The following is a 20,216-nucleotide window of genomic DNA, read 5'->3' on the forward strand; positions in this document are numbered from 1 at the left end:
GTCAGGAATCCCCTAGAGCTGAAGCTGTTTTCTGAGGAGGAATAACTTTGGCATGGGAAAAAGGTGATGGTGTTTAAGGGGGAAGAGGACTTAACTTCTCCGTAATTGATATTAATCTGAAATACAGAAAACATTCTCTCCATATTCTTTCTAAAGTGGACAACTTATACTTTCCCAGCTGAATACAATATCAATGAAATCGTCACTAGAAAAATAAATGTCTAATTCCTACCACTTGATGGAAAACAATCTGCTCTACAAAAATCCTAGAAAAAAGCTGACCCTGTCTCTCTGGCTTTGTGGTGGGGCTCCATGGCTGTAGCTTGCTACCTTCTGATCACTGGGGCCTGTTGCCTGCTCCACCATCTCAGCTCTGAACACACGTGGGTTTATGCATGTGGGAGAAGGCAGGGGAAGGATGTTATGAGCACACCTAGGCCTTCTTCATCCCAGGCTAGCAGAGTAGAATCAGGAGACTTCTGTCATTATCAGGTTGGAGCTACAGAACAGGAGTACTGTCCCACACGCCTGGTGCCCCACCTTCAGGTTCCTCATTTACTGTTAGGAAAGCAACAAATCAGGAGTACAGGAGAAGGTGAAGACTGAAGTCTCCTAAAATCTCTTGTTCTTCATTCTAAAGTCCCTGTGGAAAGCTAGGATCAAACTTTCACTGGCAATGCCCATTCAATATTTTCCTGAGTCTCCCACCTGCCTCCGTTTTAATGTCCCATCCATCAAGATCACTCAAAACTTTAAAGGAAAACAAATCGAATAACTAAATCAAACATTCATTAACAAAGATTTTTTAAGAAAAGGGGAATTTATACAATTAAGCTTACATTCACTTGAACAAGTAACTACAGAAAAGTGAGTCATACTTTCTATTGTTCTAAAGGCAGAATCAATAGGGAGACTCAAAGTAGCTCTTGGCTACTCAGGAAGAAATAAGAGATAAGAGATAATCATTATCTTTTCTCTTTGTTTCCCCCTACACACATACATATTGAATTATCATTTGTTATTTTCCCAATAGGAAAAAAGTACTTAGGACTTTTTATAAGAACAAACCCTGACAGATGAAGGCAGGTTGCTTTTAGAACTGAAGGAAATACAAACATGAAAGATGGGATGGCCTAGAAAAATACTGACTAGAATAAGCCAGACACAGAAAGAAATGCACTGCATGAGTCCACTGACGTGGAGCATCTAGAAGAGTTACACTGATGGAGTGAGTCTGGGAATGGTGGTTGCTAGGAGCTGAAGGAATTAGGGGATGAAGTTTCAGTTAAAGGAGGTGAATGAGCCCCAGGGACCTAAGTCAAGAGTATTGCACTATATACCTAAAAACATGTTAAGAGGGTGGATCTCAGGTTAAGTGCTCTTATCACAATAAAAAAAAAAAAATCAATAAAATGCAATGGAGGGTTTAATGCATCCAGGACAGGACAGGACCTGAGGCTGGGCCTAAGTTTTTATTATTAAAATTAACAAAGTCATTATATTATCATAAATAAAAAATACTTGACAAATGAAGCCACTCAGATGGTCAATAAACACATGAAAATAGGCTCAATGTCTTTAATCATTAGAGAGAAGCAAATTAAAATCACAGAATTCCATTCACAAACACTAGATGGCTAAAATCAAAAAGATGAAAAAGAATAAATATGGTTGAGCCTATGGAGCATTGCAACAGTGCTGACAGGAATGAAAAATGGTACCACCACGTTAAAAAACCAATGTGCCAATTTTTAAAAAGTTAAACATATATGAACTCTACAACCTAGAAACTCCATTCCTCACTACCTGCCAAAGGTAAATTAAAACATGTTCACAGAACATCTGCACGAGAATGGCTAACATGCCGTTGTTTATAATAGTCAAAAAACTGCAGACAAGCCAAAGGGCAGCTGATTCCCATCAGTGCATACCCACTTTGCGGTACATTTACATAGTCAATCTACTGACCAACAGAGACACTACCAATGCATGAACCAATCTCAAAAATGGGCTCAAGAAAAAACAAGACACAAAGTTCTATATACTATATGATTTATTTTGTATGAGATCCAGTAACAGAGAAAATAATTTATAGTGATACAAACCGGGAAGTTGTTGCTTAGGGATAAGAACCTGTCTGGCAATGACCCCTAGGTCTTCTGGACTATGGCAACATGTTGAGAGGGTGGATGATGACAGGCTGTGACTAAGTCTCAAACAAGACCCACGTAATTTAACACCCACGATCTACAAATCTGTTGTATGATACTCATACCTCAAAATTACACTGTTTATCATATATCATAATGATACACTATATATAATTTTTTATTATATACTTTAAAAAAAGGACATAGGAACTAACTGAAGAAGTTCCAATTAGCCAAGGGCAAGATAACTTAACACTGGACAGAATAATATCTGCAGCTGTCTAAAACCCATCTGACATGTAATGCCAAGAAAAAGATTTACCTTCCCAGGCTGAGAACACTGAGGGCCTACAGGATTCAGGCCCTCTCAGGGCCAAAAAAAAAAAAGGTAAGGGCAGATATAATGGTACTCATTCCCTGAATCTGTCACTGTTTAACTTTCCACTGTGAATGAAAGTGCTCCATGTTCTCTCTCCTCTGAGGGCCAGATCTAGCCCTGAATATCCAGTGGCATCTGAAGCAAAGTGACAAGAGGTCTGCTGTCAAAGGCCTTGTCCCTCCTGGGCCTGAGGGAGGGAGAGAAGGTCCTACCATTGCTGTTTCCGTCAGCTCTATCCCCACGTAAGCCTGTTCCTCTTGTCCGGCCTATGTCAGCCTGTCTTCCTTCCTTCCACTCCAAATGTATAAATGTTTCACTTTGTCTCCAATTGGAGAAGACTCTTTAAAAATGCATGTTTTGTTGCACAATTACAGGACTTTGCATTGCAGATATGGATGTTAAAATAATAAACACATAAGAGAATACAAGTGGTGGTCCACAAACTATGTGTTGGCTCTTTAAATCTGCATATTTTTTTCCTTTCACTGTGAAGCCCTTCTGTTAAAAATACAATTAAGAGGAATTATGTTTAGTCACCTGTATTAAATTAGTTTAACGGTTAGGACTTGGATTTAATGAGATTTATTCCAAGGATTTAATTCCCACATGAGGCAGTTATTTTCATTCATTTCCCTATTGGAGACTCTACCCCTACCCAAGCCAGCCATGTCCCACAGTGTAGAGTGTGACCCACAGAAAACACCTCATTACAACAAGAAAAATCAATGAAAAGTACACTGTTTTATTGAATATCATATGTGGACAAACAGTTGTTAGATAAATTACATAAGTCTTCTTGGAAGAGTTCTGAAAGTTTACTTAAAAAATGTGCTTAAAAACAACAGGTGTGGGTGCTTTGAAATTAATCATGGTATCCACTCCCTAAATCCAGTATTGTTTTACATTCAATTGTGAATGAAAGTGTTCATGTTAGCTTTCCTATTAGTATTGGGCCCGATCCAATAAAAATAATCAATATGGAAATCTATAGTTTTTCACAAGCACACTAGATGGTTTTTATGGGTCAAGAGACAGGTGGGAAGTACTCGATTAAGATCCTTCTGCGGTTCTGTTTGTGATTATGCTCATGAGCCATGCTGACCCTTAGAGAAACACTCCACACAGGACTGTTTGCATCAAGCAGGCTACAGGCATGGGACAAGCAATACCCACTAACTGGCCCCAGCACTCCACAACACACACTAGAGTGTTTTCCTACATTGTCCTTGATGGGTCTTGGAGAATACTGCTAGATGCACTTACAGTTATAAAATAAAGGAGAAAAGACCATTAGGAATTTAAATTGTCTCCAAGGCTGTCACTATTACATATTTTTTGATAATGCATCTAGTCCCCAGACATCCATATTAGCATGTCTAATCTCAAAGCAAACATGCCTTCTTCCTAGTAAGCAACTGGCTGCTTTCAAAATGCGGCTCCAACATTAGGGACCCGATGTTAAACATTTTGATAAATAAAGAAAATAAATAAAGAATGAAAAATACATCATTTCCAAATACATATATATATATATATATTTTTTATGGATACACCACATTTTGTTTATTCATTCAACTGATGGGCATTTGCATTATTTTCACATTTTGGCAATTATGCATGTTTATGTACAAGTATTGCAGGGACATGGGTTTTAATTTCTCTCAAATATACGTAGGAGTAGAATTTCTGGGTCAAATGGTTACTCTACGTTTAGCATGTTGAGGAACTGCCAAGCCGCTGTCTAAAGTGACTGCACCATTTTATATTCCCACCAAACTGTAGGAGAGTTCTTGTGACTCCACTTCCTTACCGACTCTAGTTCTTTTTCTTTTTTTTTTTTAATTTTTTTGTAGTTGTAGATGGACAGAATGTCTTTATTTTATATGTTTATTTTTTTTTTTTTTTTGATGTGGTGCTAAGGATTGAACCCAGTGCTTCACACATGCTAGGCAAGTGCTCTGCCACTGAGCTACAGCCCCAGTCCCTGACTCCAGTTCTTGTGGGTCTTTTTAGGTTGTAGGTGTCCAGGTAGATGTGAAGTAGTATCTCATTGTGGTCTTTTTTTTTTTTTTAATTTTTTATTGTTAGTTGTTCAAAACATTACAAATTTCTTGACATAGATGCCCTTCAATAGACGAATGGATAAAAAAAAATGTGGCATTTATACACAATGGAGTATTACTCTGCATTAAAAAATGACAAAATCATAGAATTTGCAGGGAAATGGATGGCATTAGAGCAGATTATGCTAAGTGAAGCTAGCCAATCCCTAAAAAACAAATGCCAAATGTCTTCTTTGATATAAGGAGAGTAACTAAGATCAGAGTAGGGACAAAGAGCAGGAGAAGAAGATTAACATTTAACAGGGATGAGAGATGGGAGGGAAAGGGAGAGAGAAGGGAAATTGCATGGAAATGGAAGGAGACCCTCAGGGTTATACAGTGGAGGGGGTAGAGAGAGAGGAGGGGAGGGGAAGGGAGAGGTGGGGAGGGGGGAGGGGGGAGGATGGGAAAGGCAGCAGAGCACAACAGACACTAATATGGCAATATGTAAATCAATGGATGTGTAACTGATGTGATTCTGCAATCTGTGTATGGGGTGAAGGTGGGAGTTCATAACCCACTTGAATCAAAATACATATATTTAATGCATACCTAGAGTATGTTGCATCATATTTGTTTTTTTGCCACAAATAGGTGACTTCTCAAACTATAAACATTTTGATATAACATATGATAGAGATGGAACAACATTCATAACTAGTCTACTTATATCTACACTATAAATCCTTGTGTTTGCCAATGAGTTCAACTACAAACACGTTAGCAATGAACTAGATTTAAAACCTGCTTCCATCAAACATATTCTCTCATCTAAAAATAACTCACCCATGCAAAAATCAGGAAACCAGACAGTGCAGATAGCAAATCATTAAGAAATAAACTATCTCCTAAAATATATATCCATGCTTAACTTAGAAGTAATTAAGTTAGAGCAAATTATATTGGGCTTTACTTCACACTAATATAAAATCTCACATCTTCTACAACAGAGAATATATTTCTTTTATGAGATCAGTTTTTATTCATTTAAAGTATTCAAATAACAACTCAAATTGCCATTTGAAGTTTTATTTTAGCCAATGTTCAAAGTCCTCACAAATATCGATATTTGATAATGCTACTTAATGAGGCTTTGAAGTAGTAGAATGAGGGTTTTTAAAATAAGAATAGATGGATGTAATTCTACTAACAGCTTCCATTGAAATAAGAAATAATACAACTTGGTTAAGCTGCTCACTCACTCTCATTAAGGTGATTTTCTGTTAGGGTCCACAAAAAAAATTAATAGTGTCCATTTGCTAAGAAGATAATAAAACAAAGACGAGCAGAAATTAGCGGTGCCATGGACACTGGCTAAATGAAAGCATACCTTTCTCTCTCTCCTCCGGTGATATCATACAAGCGGTTGGCACCTCCATCAGCACAGGCTCTTAAAAGAGCTTCAAATAAAAAGAACACAAATCATTTCAATACAGGAAGCACAGAGCAATGTCGTTCAAATGACAAACATTAAAAAGCAGATACTGGGAAGCACACATAGTCACTCTAACCCCGTTGGATCATTTCACGCAAGCTAGTGATACCGTGGGTGCTAAAAGTGATCCTACCCCGCAGTCGACAAGCAAGACAGGATCACCCACAGACCACGTTTAATTCCTTTTCACATCTTTTTCACGCTCTCTGATTCAGTGCAGGAGGAGCTGGTATATGGGGCCAGAGTGCCTCTAATATTTCTTGAAACTCGTTTTTCCTCCTTGGTAACAGGAGGTAGGCCTCAGGCTCAATGGCAGGCAACAGGACACAGCTATTATATTTCCCCCTTTTATAGATTTTTACAAGTACTCTCTCTTTATGGCCAGTATTATGGGATTCCATTTTTTATTGTGACTTTAAAGTTTCCTTTTAAAAATAAATCATCAACATAACAAGTTTATTTTAAAATATAAATAAAAAAAATAATGTAGAAGCCATGTTGAACAACACACAAAACTGAGTGAGACCTGGGAACTGCTGAGGGACTCCCTTTCCACCTGGGGCCTTCATCTCTTTCCTACAGCTTCCCTGGCATTTGCTGGGGCTGATCAATCACTCCTTGGAGTTCTCCTGGGGCATGGAATGCTGGCTTCATTGCTGGTGCTTCCTCTCTCATTTCTATTTTTCACAGAAACATCCCCTATCTTACCATCAGCTCCGGTTGTCACTCTGAAGCATCAAACTAACACACACTTGGCTAAAGTCGTAAGATGATGTGATGGGGTCTGCACACTGAGCTTCTGCTTCCAATCAGTACAGAAAAATAGATGGCCAGCTGGCTCAAGTCCACTCCAAGAACCAACTACAATGTGAGAAACTAACTTCCTTTGAAATTAAAATTAATGACACATGTAACTGAAATTGGGACAGGAGAAAACAAATGGGTGTGGTCTCTTATACATTTGCGTATTCCTGGTGTGTCTAAAACAAAAAAATCCTGATGAGTACAGTATCTAAAAAAGGCCAGTGACACATGATTTGTTTTAGGAAATACAAGGTTGTAGGTAGGAGTGAAGTACCATTGAAATAAATAAAAATTCAGTTTCCACAGTGGAGATTTTCCCCAAAATTAACCTACCCACCAGGGTGATGTGTCTCAGGAAACTAAAAAAACAAAAGGTGAAATTACCCCCATCTTTCATCAGGAAACCTAATCACCTCCTGCAACCACAGATCTGTATACCCCATATGATGTTAAAGCAGGTGTAGGGCAGCTCTCTTGGAAATAAATATCTTTTATTTGGCTGCAAAGTTAGTTATTTGAAACTTGCTCTTGAATAAGAGACTAGCTAAATCCAATACTGTTAATTAGTAGTAATTTTGAGTATATTAAAGTATGGGCGTCTAATTTCCATTGGAACAACAGGCTCTGATGGTTCTAATTGTACTCCTGTACCTAATCTGTCTTCTCTCCGGGGCTACATTTAGGATCTTCCCTTTGTCTTTGGTGTGCCGATTTCATTATGCCTCTTACTTGGAATTAACTGTGTTTCCTAAATCTGAGGATTTATTTCCTTCTTGTATTCTGGAAAATTCTAGACATTTTAACTTGATGAGTTCCTATCTTCGGCTCTCTGTTCCCATCTACCTCCAGGTGCTCCAATGAGATGCACTTTTACACAGTCTCACTCTACCCTTCATGTTTCTTAAACGGTTCATTCCTTTCTTCTCATCTTTCTGCATGTGTGGGTATCTTCTCAAATCTTTCAGGTTATAAAGTCTTTCTTCATTATATTTAATCACCCGTTTAAAACATTCAAATGTATATGCTTATTAATCCTTTTAAAAGTTTTGTTTGGTTCTCTTTTAATCTCAAGGATTTTTCAGGTAATCTGCTGTTGATGTTTTCAATTTCCTCATTTATTGTCTTTTTACAAAATAGTCTTTTGCAAGGGGGCATAGTGGTGCACACCTGTAACCTCAGCGACTCAGGTGGCTGAAGCAGGAGGATCACAAGTTCAAAGCAACTTAGCAAGGCCCTAAACAACTTAGAGAGACCCTGTCTCTAAATAAAATATTTAAAAAGGGCCAGGGATGTGACTTAGTGGTGAAGTGCCCCTGGGTTCAATCCCTGGTACTAAAATAAATAGATAGATACACATGGACTCTTTTGCTAGTGGTTTCAGATCAAAATTTTTCTTTTCCTTTTTTTTTTTTTTTTTTTTGTACTAAGTATTGAGCCAAACCCAGGGGCATTTAATCACTGACCCACCTCCCCAGTCCTTTCTATTTTTTATTTTATTTTGAGACAGGATCTTTCTTAGTTGCTCAATAAGTTACTGAAGCTGGCTTTGAACTTGGGATCCTCCTGCTTCAGCCTCCCAAGCCACTGGGGTTACAGGAGTGCAACACCGTGCCTGGCTCAAATTCACTTTTTAATGGACTCTCTTTTTATTTTATTTATTTACTTTTTATTAGTGCCCAATAATAAAACAAAATAGTGGGGTTCACAGTGACATATTCATATATGCACAAAATAGTCTGCTCCATTTCACTCCCCAGTACTTCCTTTTTTTCCTCCCTCCGTCCCTTCCTGATCCACTTCTTCTAAAACTTTACTTTTTATCCTGAGGCACAGAAGTGGGTCCAGGAATGTCTAAAATTTGATGGGGTGTTAAGGGATCTCCTCATCTGCAACAGACCAAAGCCTTGCCCCCTCCCACACAGCTGTTTAAATCCAAGCCCCAACATCACAGGACAGCCAATGACTGGGACACCAGAGTCTTCAGAAGAAAGAAACCACTCTTTTGAGGTACTTCTTCATTTTATGGCACTTATAAAATCATGGTACCTTTTTACAAATTTAGATATATATTTAAGAATGTTTAAATATATATCTAAATTTGTAAAATTCACTTGCAAATTTTGAGATGTTTAAACAATAGTAGGAAAATTAAAAGATAAATAACTGACCACACTGACAGAAATTAAAGCCTCACTTTATTTTTCCACAAATGCTTGATATGTAAGACTATTTCCTGTGTTCTATGTTATGGCAAAAATAAAATAGAGGCACAATAGGAAAAGCACATATTCACTTGTGTTCAAGTTTTCTCTTCTGTAAATGAGAGTAAAATTAACTGTGAAAGAGGGTTATTAAACAAATAATGATTTAATAATTATATAGTGCTCATCCCAATACTGGAGCACAATAAGCATTCAGGAAACATCATTCTGCTTTCCTTCAGTGAAAATAAAATCTAAAAGACTGTGTTCTTTGAGAAGAAAATTGTAGGCTGCCCAAAAAATGCCAGAAAACAAGAGTTTTTAAAAAGACAACCAAGAAGGATGTATCACTTTACTAATTAGCCACACACTTTATAACTCATGACACTAGAGTTCAAATTATGCCATAAACGTAACTTATAGAAAATCACAGAATATATTGTACATTTCCTATGTTTCAAAACCATCAAAAGCTAAGAGAGAGCGATTATCTCATATATAATATATAGCATAAAACAACTAATTAGGGAGATTGGGAAGACTGATTAATAGAAACAGATGGTAAACTATCCTCATAGTATATAAAACAATTCTCCATAAGCAAAATTAACAAGTGTAAAAGATCTTTTTATGTAAAAACTTATTCACTGAAGTAATATAAAAATCTGAGTAGTAGTAGTTTTTAATGGCTAAAAACTAACAAACAGGATGACTTGTCAAGTTTTGCACACAATGTTTCTTAGTAAAGATCTGTTGAATTCAATATTTATATCTATCAAAGGCTGGAAATGTAGCTCAGTACAAGAGTACTTGCCTAGCATGCAAGAGGACTGCTGTTTCAATCAGAACACTGCAAAAATTAAATAAATAAACAAACAGCATTTACACCTATTATGTGCTAGGCTCTTTCTATAAAATAGAAAGATGAATAACAACCAGATCCAACTCTCCAGTGGAAAAAAAAATGCAAACAAGAACAAATATGTCCAACACACTATACACTTTGAGTAGGCCTATAATAAAATCATTAAAATGCAATGAGAATATGAGGAAAGGAGAGATTAATTCCATGGACAAATATGTAAACTGCTTACTAATCCAGTTCAGCTAAGATTCCTGCTGTTTTTAACCATCAAAAATCTGTTTTTAATGTCTGGTATTTCTAACATCTATAATTAAGTTGGTATTTTAGAGCAGTTATAAAAATATACAAACCTAGATTAAAGGAACTAATTTTGTCCATGTCTATTCCTATTCAAATGGCAAAAGGAGCTAAAAATAACCACGAAATTTATAGATTACTCCTGAAATTTATAATTACTCATTACAAACAAGTTGTATGGAGGGATTCAATCTATTTGAAAGGAGAAATAAGTGCCATTCTGTCTGTAAAACTATGTCCAACAATGCATCGTAAAAAATTAACTCCACCTCCTTTAAATTTTAATAAAAATTTTTTCAACAGTTATTTTCCACATATGTAAATTAAACTGAATTCAAAAGAAACCTCTCAATTATACAATGAATGATGTTGGTGAAAGTTCCTACAAAATAATCTGAAAAATGTGTATACAAATATCACTGTTAATGATAGTGACCAACTAAAGATACCATAGGCAGAGGGCATATATGGTATATGGAAAATAAGTTAGTTTTGATAAAACGAATATGCCTCAAAAATATTTGCTTCATCGATGGATTATTTCAAGCATTACTGCTTGAGTTATCTACTAATATAAAAATTCTAAAAACATTTTTGCAGATTTGTCAAATGCAGCAACTTCAATGGTTAAGCAATTGCTTACTATGCATCAAGTTGATAAACAGTTGGAGACTAAATGTCATTAAAATTTTCTACAACAACTTTATATTTGAGCAGTTCCAGTGAGCATGTTAAATATATCCTAAACTGGCAAGTGTTTTAAGTTGGCATAATGTAAGTAAATGATACTGATACGAATGATACAGACACTGTTCACAATTATAATTATTTGGCTATTTCAAAATTTTCTGTTGAATAAAGTCCAACAGAAATAATTCTACTTTTTGCATAATGAACTGTTAAATTAGTTATGTGGATGTTATGGTTTGGTCCTGGAGTGTGCCCCAAAAGCTCGCATGTTGAAAGTGTGGTGTCCAATGCAGAAGGTTCACAAGTGGGGCTTTAAGGCAATGATTGGATCAAAAGGCATCTGAGCTCATCAGTGGATTAATCAATCAAATGGTGGGATGGACTATAGGATGGAGGGATAGTCAGAGGAAGCAGGTCACAGCAGATAAGCCTTTCCTTGGAAATTTCTCTCCAGCCCCCTCCCTCCCTCCCTCCTTCTCCCTCCCTCTCCCTCCCTCCCTCTCTCTCTCTCTCTCTCCCCCCCCCTCTTTGCCATGATACAAGCAGCTTTCTCCTGCCACACCCTTCCTCATGATGCTTCTGCTTTGAAGCCAGCTGACTATGGACTGAACCTCTGACATTGTTAACCAAAATATTTTTCCTCCTTTAAGTTGTTCTTGTCAGGTTTGGTCATAATGATGAAAGTGGACTAACACAATGGAAGAAACTATAAAATAAAATAAAAAAAAAAGATTTTGTAGCTTTGGTTATCTAAAAAATGCTATGGATAAAAGATGGATTCTGTCTTGATCAGTCTACTTGTTAGTCCTGTGACATGAAGACAATCCCAAGCATTTTGATTCTAATGCAAATGCAAGATCATTATATATTCTACTGAATTCACACAAAAAAGAAATTTCAGGGACTTGAAAAAGACAGCATAGATGAAACACAAAGGAAGATGGTGCATGAAGAAACATTCTCTCATGCAGTTGAGGAGACTATAAATTTGAGGGATGTTTGGCAAATTTATAAAAATTTTAACGTGTATATCTTTTGATGAAATTCTACGTTGCCTACATAAATACTTGCCCAAATTTATGATTGAAAATGTACAAGGATATTCATTATGACATTATATGTAAACATTAAAAAAGCAGTAAATTTATATGGCCATGATTTAACTATATTATGGTTCTAATATGCAACCATCAGAACGAAAGTAGCTCTTATATGTACAAGTGTTTTATTAAAACATTTAAAGAACCAGTCAAGTGTTCCCTGCAATAGCAATTCAGAGAATGTATAGGAGTGTACCAAACCTAAGAAAACTAAGACACAAGTAAAGATTGTTTATATCAAAAGTGTAGATGAAGTAATCAATAATCATCATTGATAAGATGCATCTGCACTGAAAAATGGCACTAACATCACATCCCTAAGAAAATTCATGACAACTACCAGAAGATAAAGGCCATCAAGATCCCAGAATCAATGTATATCCCAAACGTGAAGTAACTGTGGAGTGCCCACTACATATGGAAGCCACTCTTGAGAAATGACTAGATGTTTCATTTAATCTCAATTACCTGTCTTAGAGTCTTCCTGAAAGCTACATAAACTTTGTGTTGGATGAAAACCATCATGTCTTGTTATTCCAAATGCAAGACCACCTCTGTATTACACATACACACACACACACACACACACACACACACTTCTCTTAAACAGTGATTATTTCTAAGATATAGGGTTAGTATGGAAAAGACATTTTATCACTCTTTTCACATTTAAACACAATGATGTTAAAAATATTTTATAGGTAAAATGAATTATATTAAAATTTTAATTTTAAAACCAACAAAAATAGGTTAAAGGGAAAAGGGAGTTATATACTTAAGTTAGTAAGAATAATTCCAAACCAATCCCATTCTTTGAGAAGCTACTTGTAGATAGTCTAGAAGACAGAGTAGCTCCATGATCTGATTTAGAAGATGCCCGAGTTTCCAAAGCAATCTAAAAATCTCTCATTATTAAAATCTTGCTTATTCCTAACACAAGTCCTATGCCTCTAGTTCCCAAAAACTCAATAAAATGTTTATGTACATAAAAACAATTTAAATTGTCAATATTCATAGTTTTATCTAGAATTCTGTCCTGTGCCTGAGAAACAACAAACAACTTAATCTGTAAATTCTCCTCTTAAGCTAACTCTCACACCCATATGAGGAGGTCTAGTCGTGGGAAAAACTATGTGTCCCTCCTGAATGAGCTTTGGAACAGCCCACCAGCAAGGATACATTAATAAGGAAGGGTAACAATGTGTTCAATGAGTGAATACATCCAAAACTCATGAGAACCAGCAGAAGGTTCATTGTCAGGCACCAGCATGACAATTGGGATGATAACTGAGGGTTGGTTTTTGGTTTTGGTAATTGACAGATCAAATCATACTTATTTATTATGAGAGACAGGAAGTTTGGATCTATGGGGGGGGGGGGTGACCATACTAAGCCTCAGGATGAAGCCAATACCGCTGAAGGTAAAGCTAGGGGACAAGAGAAGACACTGCTCACACCCCACTGCCATAGCTAAAGCCAGACACTCATCTTTTAAGTTGCCTGAGCCCAAGAATTCTCCCTGGGCTCAGGACAGTCTGGGCTGAGTTCTCTGTTACTTGAAAGAAGAAGCCCTAACTAATATAAATATTAATTCTACTTCAAAGACACTGAACCCTCCAAACTATGTTGGAACAAGCCCTTAAGAGGAGGCAGCTCACCTGCTACCAGTAAGTAGTGTCACCAGTGGGCCTTGATTCTGTCCAAAGCAGTGAGTTCATGGACACGTTTAACAGACACATATTAGGATGCTTTCCTGTTCAAGACTCTATTTCATGCGAAAAACTTTTTTCAAGGCATTTCATGGAAATGTATGCTCTCCCCAAGAAATAACAACAATTTACTTTTCTCAGAGGAGTACTGAAATGCACACAAAATTAACTGCTGTTTAGAGAACTCTTTCAGAGTTTTAGATTGAAGGCTTTATTTATGGTATATTTATGTGCAATTATTAAGAAAGCTCACATTCTTTGTAATATTCTACAAATAATGAGTGGAATACTCTTTAAATTTTAGTCAAATCAGGAGCACAGAATTTTCCCTATTTCAAATAAAAATCAAGTGACATTTCTTCTGAGCCTCTATGTGCTTTGTGCTGTGCTAGCCCTAATGATCTAGTTCATGCCACATAATTAAGATTTTTATTACCACTTAGTAAATATTGCTGTGTAAATTCTATTATCCTCTCACTCTGCCACCTTCTGTCTTCTCCTCACTACTAATGCGCTGTGGAGATAAAGTATGACATTTAGTCATCCTTGATCCTATTTATAAAGTGTAAAATCGCATACCTCTTTAACACCGAGTGACACCAAATGCCTCATGACTAAGAAATCTTCAGGAAACAGCCTAACATCAAGCTGTCTGTTCATCCTAATGTGGCACATCTAAAAGATGGGTAAAACTCAAAATGTACAAAAACTGCTAAGTAGCACAGAAAAGGAAAACCATCTTGTATGTGTGAAGGTGGCATACACATGTTTATCCAAATGTGTATTTCAGGAACAATTAAGTGGTATCTACTTTCAGTCACAAAACTTTTACTGAAAACTGGCCATTCTTTAGGAATAAGAAGCAAAACGTGTAAACTGCATCTACAGTGAATAAGGAAACCATGTAAGAGATCTTTATTGACATTGCTATAATACAGGGGTCTTTGCTGTGGGTGATTGTTGGAAGCACTGTAGGATAGTCAGCAGTACCCCTGCCTCTATCTGGTACACCAGTAACTGCACCTCTTAGTTGTGACAACCAAAAGAACCCAGGGGCACTTTACCACTGAGCCACATCCCCAGCCAATTTTACTTTTTATTTACAGACAGGGTCTCACTAAGTTGCTTATGGCCTCACTAAATTGCTGAGGCTGGTTTTGAACTCATGAAGCTCCTGTCTCAGCCTCCCAAGCTGCTGGGATTGAAGGAATATGCCACCATACCCAGCCTCTGACATCTTTATAAAGATATTTAACACAAATCACTGAGAGTTTCTAGCAAACATATCTATTCTTTTAGTCAAGCAATGATCATTAACTCCAGAAGGTAATAATAATAGGTTAATTTCACCAAATAGAACTTACTGCCAAATAATTAAAAACTAATAAATGGATTAAATATTTTACCATCAACTAATGTAAGATTTCATACTTTATGTTCTTATAACTTGGCAATTATCTGTTTCTAACTAATCACAATCATAAGCTAATCTCCTTCCTACTAAGGGAAAAGGGGGAGACAGTGTGAGGCTATGAAAAGAAAGAAGGGAGACAAAGTAAGAACGATGTTTTTAGAAGAGGAGGAATAGCTGGGTTTAGGTTCAAGGCAACATATGATTACCCCAAAATTCCTAGTGACACTTCTGGAGACCAAGTTACAAGCTTTTGATGCAAGGGATAATGTAAAGCAAAGAACTTAAACTAGGGGCATGAAGGCTTTGCTACTACCATACTTGGTAGCTCACAGAACACAGAATGGCTTTTGCATTCAGGCTATCTCAGGGCATTCTTAGAGGGAGATCAATCTTAATCCTTAGAATATGACTTATAAAATTATGAGGAAGACTATATTTTAAAATAACATTTAAAAGGCCAGTTGCTTTAGAGTGTGGTCAGATAAGTTAATACTATAAAAGTTGAGAGGTAATTAAAAACAGTTTATGCAGACCATGGTAAAGAAGAGAGAAGCCATTCAACATTTCAGTTTGAAAAGTTTTCTAATTTATATGATAAAGGACACTAAAAAAAAAGGTTATGAACATAGATGCAAATTTCCTCAAGCAAATGCCAGAAATCCAAATTCAAGTACACAGTAAAAGGATTACTGGCCACAAGTAAGTAGAATTTGTCCCAGGGATGCAAGGATGTTTCAACCTATGCAAATTAGTAAATAGGATACATCATATTAAGAGAATGAAGGACAGAAACCATATGACCATCTCAATAGAAGCAGAAAAGGTATTTGACAAAATTCGACATCCTTTCAAGGAAGAACTTTCAATAAATTGGCATAGAAAGAAGGTGTACATGAACACAATAAAGGTCATATTTGAAAGCTGATAGCTAGCATAATGAAAAAATGAAAGGCTGAAAGTTTTTCCTGCAGGATCAGGAACAAGATCTCCTAATTTTTCTTCAACACTGGAAGTTCTAGTCAGAGGATTGAAACAAACAAACAAAAAAACAAAAGAAAAGAAATAAAAGGCACCAAATAGTAAATGAAAGAGTAAAACTGCCTGGTTGTTGATGGAATAATTTCATATATAGAAAATCCTATATAATTCACAAAAGCACTGTTAGAATGGATAAACAAATTAAGTCACACATCACACAAAATCAACTGGCCAAAAGCAGCAGCATTTTGATAACTAACAACAAACTATCTGAAAAAGAAATTCAGAAATCAATTACATAAAATATAATAAGTAGAGGTAAATTTAATAACCAAGGAGATAGGAGATCTGCATTTTGAAAACTATGTGCCACTGATGAAAGAAACTATAGAAAACACAAATAAATGGAAAGGCATCTGGTGTTCATGGGTTAAAGGTGTTCATGAACACCTTCTTTCTATGCCTAATTTATTAAAAGTTCTTCCTTGAAAGGATATTTATCCTATTAAGAATTAATACTATTAAAATGTCCATGCTACCCAAACAATTTATAGTCAATGCAATCCCTGTTCAAATTTCAATGTCATTTTCCATGGAAATAGAAAAACTCAGCCAAAGCAATCTTAAGCAAAAGGAATGATGTTGGAGGTGTCCTAGCACCTGACTTAAAAAGCTGTCGTAACCAAAACATGGACTGGCATAAAGAACAGGTATATTAGAACAATGAAGAAGGAGGGATGAGCCTGAAATACACCCATCCATGTGGCCTGGTTTTTGCTAAGGTTGTCAGGAACACACAAGCAGAAAGAACAGTCTCTCCAATAAGTAGCCGTAAGAAAAACTGTATATCCATAAACAGAAAAATGAAAATGGACTCTGTATCACCTCTATTCAGGAAGCAATTCAAAAATAGATCACAGGTTTAAATGTAAGACCTGAAACTGTAAAACCACTAGAAGAAAATGAGGGAGAAATAAGCCACAGTGCTGGTGTAGCGAAAGATTTCTTTCTTAAAAGCATGGGCAACAAAAGCACAGACAGGCAAATGGAATTGCACCAAACTAGAAATGTCCTGTAGAGCAAAGGGAACAACCAGCAGAGTGAAGAGCCAGGGATGGGAAAAGAAGGAACACCTTAAACCCACACAATTCAACATCAGGAAAAGAAACGGCCCGACTTACAACTGGGAAATATTTGAACAGACATTTCTCAAAAGCAAATGGGCAATTGGAAAAAAAAAAAAAATTCCAGCTTCACTAACTACCAGGGAAATGCAAATTAAAAGCACAGTGAGCTACTATCTCACTTCAGATAAGATAGGAATTATCAAAAAGACAAAAGACATCAAGTGTTGGTTAGGATGTGGAGAAAAGAAAACCCTCATGCACCACCAGTAGGAATACAAATTGGAACAACCATTTGGAAAACAGTAAGAAGGTCCCTCAAAAAACTAAAACTAGAATTATCCTATAATCCAGTAATTCCACTGCTGGGTATATATCCCAAGGAGAAAAAAATCAGGACCTTAAACAGTACTTTTCACAATAGGCAAGATGTGAGCTCAACCAAAGAATCATCATAGATAAATGCAGAGAGCAGGAGGAATATATGCACAATGGATACTATTCCGTTTCAAAAACGGAGGAAATACTGTCACAGGCAGCAGCAAGGCTGAACTTGGAAGATATAATGCTAAATAAAATAAGCCAAGCTCAGGAAGACAAATACTACAGGATCTCATTTATATGTGGCTTTTTTAAATATCAAAAGCAGAGTAGAAAGCAGCAGATACAATGGGGAGAATAGAAACAGGCCAGTCCAAAGGAAACAAAGTTCCATTTAGGTAGGAAGAATTAGCTTCAGTGAGCTACTGGACATAATGATTATAATAAAAAGAGAGGTGCATTTTAAAATTGCTAAAAACAATTTTAAATGTTTTCATCAAAAATAGTATATGAGGTGATACATCAGTTTGATTTAATCATTCTATATGGTAAGCATCATCAAAACATCATATATATATATATATATATATATATATATATATATATATATATGCAGTTATTATTTGTCAGTTAAAAATGTTTGAAGGCTGGGATATAGCTTAGTTGGTAGAGTGCTTGCCTCATATGCACAAGGTCCTGGGTTCAGCCCCCAGAACCACCACCACCACCACCCTCCCCCCCACCCCCACACACACACACAAAAAAAAAGTCTGAAACTTTTTTTAAAAGATCACTCTTGTCAGGTGCAGTGGCACATGCTTGTAATTCCAGCTTCTGAGAAGGCTGAGGCAGGGGGAATCCCTTGTGCCCAAATGTTTGAGGCCAATCTGGATCCCATCTCATGGAAATAAAAGAAATCATTCTTCCTTTATTGATGGGAGCAGGTTAGAGGAGGACAAAGGTGGAAGTAATGAAAATTCCCAGGAGGATGCTGCAGGAGTCTGGAGAAGATGGTGGCTGGGGCTGTGGTTACTGCATCTAAGGCAGGGAGAAATGGATGTCCTTCCAGATGTCTCTGGGAGCAGAAATGACTGGCCTGCCCGAGACTGGACATGAAGGGCGGGCAACAGCAAGCAGAGACTCTAAGCTCCTGTCCTGACACAGTGCTATAACCACTACTTAGTATTCCCTCCACTGTGCACTGGTTTCTTGTCCCAGTGCATGGCCACAAGCCATACGATGATGCTTCCTCCTGTTCTTGGCTCTCCATCACCTTTCAAACGTTCTGTCCTATTTGTACTATAATCATATCAGCCTTCATTTATTCTCCTCTCAATGAGAGAGATTTTACACAGGTATTCTCCCACTTTTCTCTACTTACACCTACCCCCATGTGTCTCTTCCTAGTAACAATATTTTATAGTAATGGTGTTTGAAAATTAAAGGGCATTGCCAAAAAAAATCCACTAAAAATTCAAAACTTAAAACACAGTTTGCAGGATAGACGCCTTGCCTTTCTACTCAGTATTGTCAGCCAGGGCGGATTTGTTGCTTAGGTCTGAGCTGAGTTTCCTTGTTTGTTTGTTGGCAATTCCCAAATCAAAGGAAACAGGAAATCAGAAGTCCCTGAGATAAATTTGGAAGTGTGAGACAACTTGTAGTAAAGAAGATTTGTTTAAAACCCAGGGGGCAGGGGGCGGGGCGGGGACTGCTACCACTGATACATGAGAGAGAACCTATGGCGAGCCAGCGGTTTTCCTGCTTATTTTCAAAACAATCTCAAGGAAATTACAAGAAACATTAAGTTCAAGAATGCTTTATAAAAAAGAGAAGGATAACAAAGAACAGACATATAAATATAGAGACATAAGTAAGCACATGAAAACATGTTCAACAGCATTTAAAATCAAAATCACAATGTCACTCACTACCTATCCATAAAAATGGCCAAAATAAAATACTGTGATTTTATTTTACATCAAATGCTAGTGAAGAATCAGAGAAACTAGACCACTCCCATGTAGCTAGCTGCAAATGTGAAATGATACAGCCACTCTGGAAATCAGACAGCAGTGCATGTCACCTAAAGGTGCAACTACCCAGGATACAACACACTCTTGGGCGCTTATCCAAGAGAAATGAACTTATGTTCACGCAAAATCTTGTACTATTCTTGAATATTCACAGAAGTTTTATTCACAAGGGCCCCAAGCTTCAAACAGCCCTGGGGTCCCTCAATATGGAAAAGGTGCAGTGAATCCTGGTGTGTCACACCACAGGACACTCCTCAGCAGCATGGAAGGAACCACCAGGGCACATTCAGTAATCTAGATACATCTCCAGAGAACAATGCTGCTGGGAGAAGCCAATGCCAAAGGGCTTTTGTGATTCCATTTACATAACATTCTTAAAATGACAAAGTTACAGAGACCCAAAACAAATCCGTGGTCAGGCATGAGGAGCAGAGAGGATGGCCATAAAGGGGAGCAGTGGGGATCCTTGTGGGGTCCAAGTGTTCTGCATCCTGACTGGTGGTGGACACAACAACTTTTCTACATGTAAAAATAATTTTTACTGGAACTAAATGCACACAAACATGCACATGCCCACATAACACAGAAGAGGTGAAATCTGAATGAGACAGGTG

The 20,216-nt window shown here is 37.0% G+C and overlaps 1 protein-coding gene across 7 annotated transcripts in view; it reads right to left on the minus strand.

Moving 5' to 3' along the window:
• Positions 1 to 20,216, minus strand: part of Tpk1 (thiamin pyrophosphokinase 1) — a 351,972-nt gene that overhangs the window by 222,125 nt on the left and 109,631 nt on the right. For all 7 annotated transcript variants that reach the window (XM_058575780.1, XM_058575775.1, XM_046434098.2 and 4 more), the window contains exon 4: positions 5,962 to 6,031. In XM_058575780.1, coding sequence (XP_058431763.1) covers positions 5,962 to 6,031 — 70 coding nt within the window. The remainder of the gene's footprint in view (positions 1 to 5,961; positions 6,032 to 20,216) is intronic.

Source organism: Marmota monax, unplaced genomic scaffold (genome assembly GCF_021218885.2).
Source record: "Marmota monax isolate L192 unplaced genomic scaffold, Marmota_monax_Labrador192_F-V1.1 WCK01_AAM20220418_F8-fsc00122, whole genome shotgun sequence".
Taxonomy (NCBI): Eukaryota; Metazoa; Chordata; class Mammalia; order Rodentia; family Sciuridae; genus Marmota; species Marmota monax.